We start from the raw sequence: 4,527 nt of genomic DNA on the forward strand, positions 1-4,527 counted from the left end.
GCCCCAGGATTAGGTTTTATCAATGCCAGTTTTCTGCACTGGTCACATTCCCATTAAAAGTCCACACTGCTTTTAAAAGGCAGAAAAGAGGGCTCCATGGGCAAAAGCCTCTCACTGTACAAACCTGGGAGCCAAGTTCCACCCCAGCATCCCAGAGAGGGTTGGGAAGAGGACTCTCCGGGAAGTTGCTCGCACTGTGATGCTGCAGCCTCCTGGCCGCCTGGCTCTAACCCCTGGAACCCACGGAGAGGTAGAAGGAGAGGCAACTCTACAGAGATGCCCTCTGACCTTCCTAGGCTCGTGCTGGCACACGCACCCAGCCACGCTCCCCTCACATATGCACACAAGCAAGAGCACATTAATTAATTAAAGCCTGAAACAGTCGCGTGTGAGGATCAGCACCTACATTCTCAGAAGCTGGAGAAAACGGTAAGAGAAGGAAAGTAATGATAAAGTTACGTTAACTACAGACGTGGTGGGTGAGGCCTGCGGGCTTTCTCTTACAGCACGATTTCTGGTCAAAGAGAAAATGACTTGGGCTGGAGAGATGGCTCAAAGGTCAAGAGCACTGACTGCTCTTCCAGAGCTCCTGAGTGCAATTCCCAGCAACCACATGGTGGCCCACAGCCATCTGTAATGAGATCTGGTGCCTTCTTCTGGCCAGCAAGCAGACAGACAGAACACTGTATACATAATAAATAAATAAATCTTTCTTTAAAAAAATGATTGATTCCTGTTATCATACCTTAAAAAAAAAGAGAGAGAGAGAAAATGACTTAAGGAAAGGTCACTGAACTGAAGCCCTTTTCTCTACAGGTAAAAAGCCCCTTGGGTTGTTACCAGGCTGACTGGATAACAGGCATGCAGGGGCCTTACACACTGGTACACCTAATTACGTAACTTGCATATGAAAAGTGTTAAGAATTATTTATTAGCTGGGTGGTAGTGACACGCCCCTTTAATCCCAGCACATGGGAGGCAAGAAAAGCAGGGGAATCTCTGTGAGTTTGAGGCCAACCTGTGTCTACAAAGGGAGTTTCAGGACAGTCACGGCTATACCGGAGTTCCAGGACAGCCTCAACTATAACAGAGATAGCCTGTCTCGAACCTCCCCACCCCCCGCCATCCTAAAAGAATTATTTACTAGTAAACAGCTAATACTGAACCAAACATGCTCTGAACACCCAGGGAGTCACTACAACAGTGAAAGAGGAAAGCTTTACTACCTGTTGACTGAATTCCACGTTCAACTGCAAGCAGCCCGATACAACCTAGAAAGCCCCTTGCCAAGGCCTTAAGGACCTGCATTCTCTTCTCCAATTTAACAAGGCACTAGAAACCTAACCAAGTAAAGACTCTACTGACAGCATCGAACACTGGGAAAACAAAAACCCACAAACGCCGGCCATTGTCCCATCTTCCCCAAACTGAGTATCAGGAATGTCACAGCCTTCCTCTCCACACGTGAAACTTAAAATGAAAAGCTAGCGGGCGTGTACAGGAATTTCTAGATGAACAAACCGGAGTCCAGGTGCCGCATGGCCAGCCCGAAGCTTCATGGAGCTAAAAACCTGCATTCTCAACATTCGGAGGAGACAAGGGGCGGGCAAGCAGTGAGAGAGAAGAGCACGCGGGGCCAGAGACTGGAAACCCCAGGAGACTTTCCCGCGTCACAGCCGACTGTGCGTCCGTACAAGTCACTTGGTTTACGGAAAAGACCGTCTAACGTGATGGCAGTGTTTTATCTCTCAGGCCATTGCTCACTTCTGTCATCCCCATTTGTCAGGAGACACCCTCGTTAGGAGACTCCCGTTCTCTGATCGCTGCTACAACTTGCTGACAGATTAGTGAGGTAATGACCTGCTGACAGACGATGACAGATAGTCCTGGGAGCTAAAGAGTGGTTAATTTCAGATATATACTCTTAGCTGTACACTGCGCTTCTTAGACCATTATGAAAGTAGTCACTATACCTCAGTGAAAAATTACTACAAATTTAAATTTCATTATTGACTCATTTAAGAGGGTTCTCACTAAAGGGCTCAGGCTGGCCTCAAACTCGCCATTCTCGTCCTTTGGTTATTTAAAAGGATTCTTAGTAATGCTACACAGGGCTAAACCTTTGAAAGCTGAAAAGTAACAAATCACATACTTTAGGTCACAAAAATAAGAGTGTAGGCGGATGAACATGTCACACAGAAAATAATGGTTTCAAACCTTAAAAATACACACCACGAGAAATGATTTCTTACTAATTTAACACAATGATTTGATAACAGCATTGAAGAGGATGGTTTATTGTTGTTACTGTGTGTCTGTCTTTATCTGTGTGTGTCTGCGTTGTATGTGTCTCTGTGTCATTCTGTGTTGAGTTTGTGTATCCATGTTGTATGTCTCTGTGTGTGCATCTGTGTTATTTGTATGTTTGTGCATCTGTATTGTGTGTGTGTCTCTATCTGTCTGTGTGTATGTGTGTGCATGCATAAGTGCAGTACCCCGAGAGGCCACAAGAGGGTGACAGAGCTAGAGCTACCAGCAGTTGTGAGCCCCCTGATGTGGTGCTAGGAACTGAACTCTGATCCTTTGCAAAAGCAGTCCTCACTCTCAACTGTGGGCCATCTCTCCAGCCCCGTGAAGAGAATTTATACGGGGACGAGGGGAAATTAAGTATTCCCTCCCTCACTGAATCTGATTCAAGAACACAAATATAAAAGTGCCATTTATAATTTAAATTTTGTTTAGAATTACATATTTATAACACAGTTGATAAGCTATCCCATTTTATCTTTGTTTTCCAAACAAACAAAACAATGATGGCAATTTTTCTTTTTCTGAAAATATGTCTGTGAATGGTTCAGGTCAAAGCCACTTGGCCATGGTTTCTGGCAAAAGAAAATTTATTCTGTTTGGATTAACCTAGTCATGGTAAATAAAAACTACTCAGCTCCATATTAAAGGAGCATGTTTCATTATAGGCACATGCAGACATGAAAATAAAAGCAACAGCAAACACTGAGTGCTTCCCGTGGGTCACGGATGTTGGGGTGTGCTAATTCAACTCCTGCCACACCGGGCCTCTTGTCCCTCCCCTTCTCACAGATCGCACCAAAGGTAAAAACACAATCACATTTTACTGTGCTTGCTTGGTAATAAAACTGAGAGTTCTTATTAGCAAATGTCTTGCACTTTAACATATGAACAGACAAAAGCAAAGGTTTTACGTGTGTCTGTCTCGACAGATGATCTTTTGTATTTAGTAAGTGTATGAGCTGGAGTGAGACCTCCTGAACTCAAATCTGATATATGCTATCAGCTTGGCTTGTGTTCTGAGGAACGTCTTCTACTTTATAGACCCCCCCCTTCCTTTATCTATAAAATGCCAGCAGATATTGTATCTACCACATAAGCCAACTATGAGAGGCACAGGAGAGTCTACTCTGCAGCCTCTGTGGCCCCCACAGGGAAGAAGGTGACGGGATTCAGGGCCTCCAACAGGCACAGAAGCCCTGACTGCCCATGTGACAGCTGTGGAAAGGACGCCTCTGGGGAATAATTAGGGTCACGGGGTCATGGGGGTGGACACCTTCACACTGTAGTCAGTGCCCATATAAGGACAGAGAATTTGACTCCAGCACAGGAAGAAGACCAAGAGCAAACCATTCCCCAGCATAAACCACTGCCGCCAACGCCATTGTCACTGCTGCTGCCACCACCACCGCGCCGGCAGGCTCCGCGGTTTTCTTGTTTAAGCCAATGAGTTTATGGCATTATGGCATCGCACGTGGTCTCTTCGTATTGTCAGTGTGTAACTGCACAAAGGAAAACCAATTCTAAGTTTCTATGTCAATCGCATGAAGATTCACATGCTTTCCAAGGCTCTGGGATAGGTCAGAAACAAGCCGGGGCTGACCGAGACTAGACTTTTGTCTACAAGGGAATTTCTTTTTAAAAAAACACAATATCCAGGTTTTGGTTTTTTGCTTTTGAAGACAGTGACTCAATGCAGTCCTTGTGAGTTGAGTCAGCATCAAGACAGGCCTCAAGCCTGTAAGATACAAAGTCAAGACTCTTACCTCTTGTATCTGCCCGGAACTGTTCTTGACGGGTCCTGCAAAGGAAAAGAGGAGAAGTCAGCTGTGTGCGCGTCAGGACCCAACGACAGATCGCGGAACAACAGAAGAGCAGCTGCGGGAGAACCGGGAGAACCGTGTCGAGCAGTCGCGCTTGTGCTTAGGAACACGCCACACGGCTGATCAAACAGAAAGAACCTGAATCTAGCTTTTCAGCCCAAGACAACCATGTTTTAAATACGGAAAGATTTTGGGTGGGAGCCTAGCCTTTAAGGGCTAAGCCATCTCTCCAGCCCAAAACACTTTTAAAAAAAATATGGGGTATAGCATGAGTATTCAAAAAAAATTGTTAAACTTTTCTCTTCCTCCCTCCCTCCCTCCCTCCCCTTCCTTTCCTTCCTTCCTTCCTTCCTTCCTTCCTTCCTTCCTTCCTTCCTTCCTTCCTTCCCTCCCTCCC

At 45.6% G+C, this 4,527-nt stretch overlaps 1 protein-coding gene across 1 annotated transcript in view; it reads right to left on the reverse strand.

Annotated features, from left to right (window-relative positions):
- The window catches only part of Pawr (pro-apoptotic WT1 regulator), an 85,208-nt gene that overhangs the window by 16,301 nt on the left and 64,380 nt on the right, over positions 1 to 4,527 (reverse strand). The window contains exon 4 of the mRNA XM_005358086.3: positions 4,074 to 4,108. Within this exon, the coding sequence (XP_005358143.1) occupies positions 4,074 to 4,108 (35 nt within the window). The remainder of the gene's footprint in view (positions 1 to 4,073; positions 4,109 to 4,527) is intronic.

This window comes from Microtus ochrogaster, chromosome 24, assembly GCF_000317375.1.
Source record: "Microtus ochrogaster isolate Prairie Vole_2 chromosome 24, MicOch1.0, whole genome shotgun sequence".
Taxonomy (NCBI): domain Eukaryota; kingdom Metazoa; phylum Chordata; class Mammalia; order Rodentia; family Cricetidae; genus Microtus; species Microtus ochrogaster.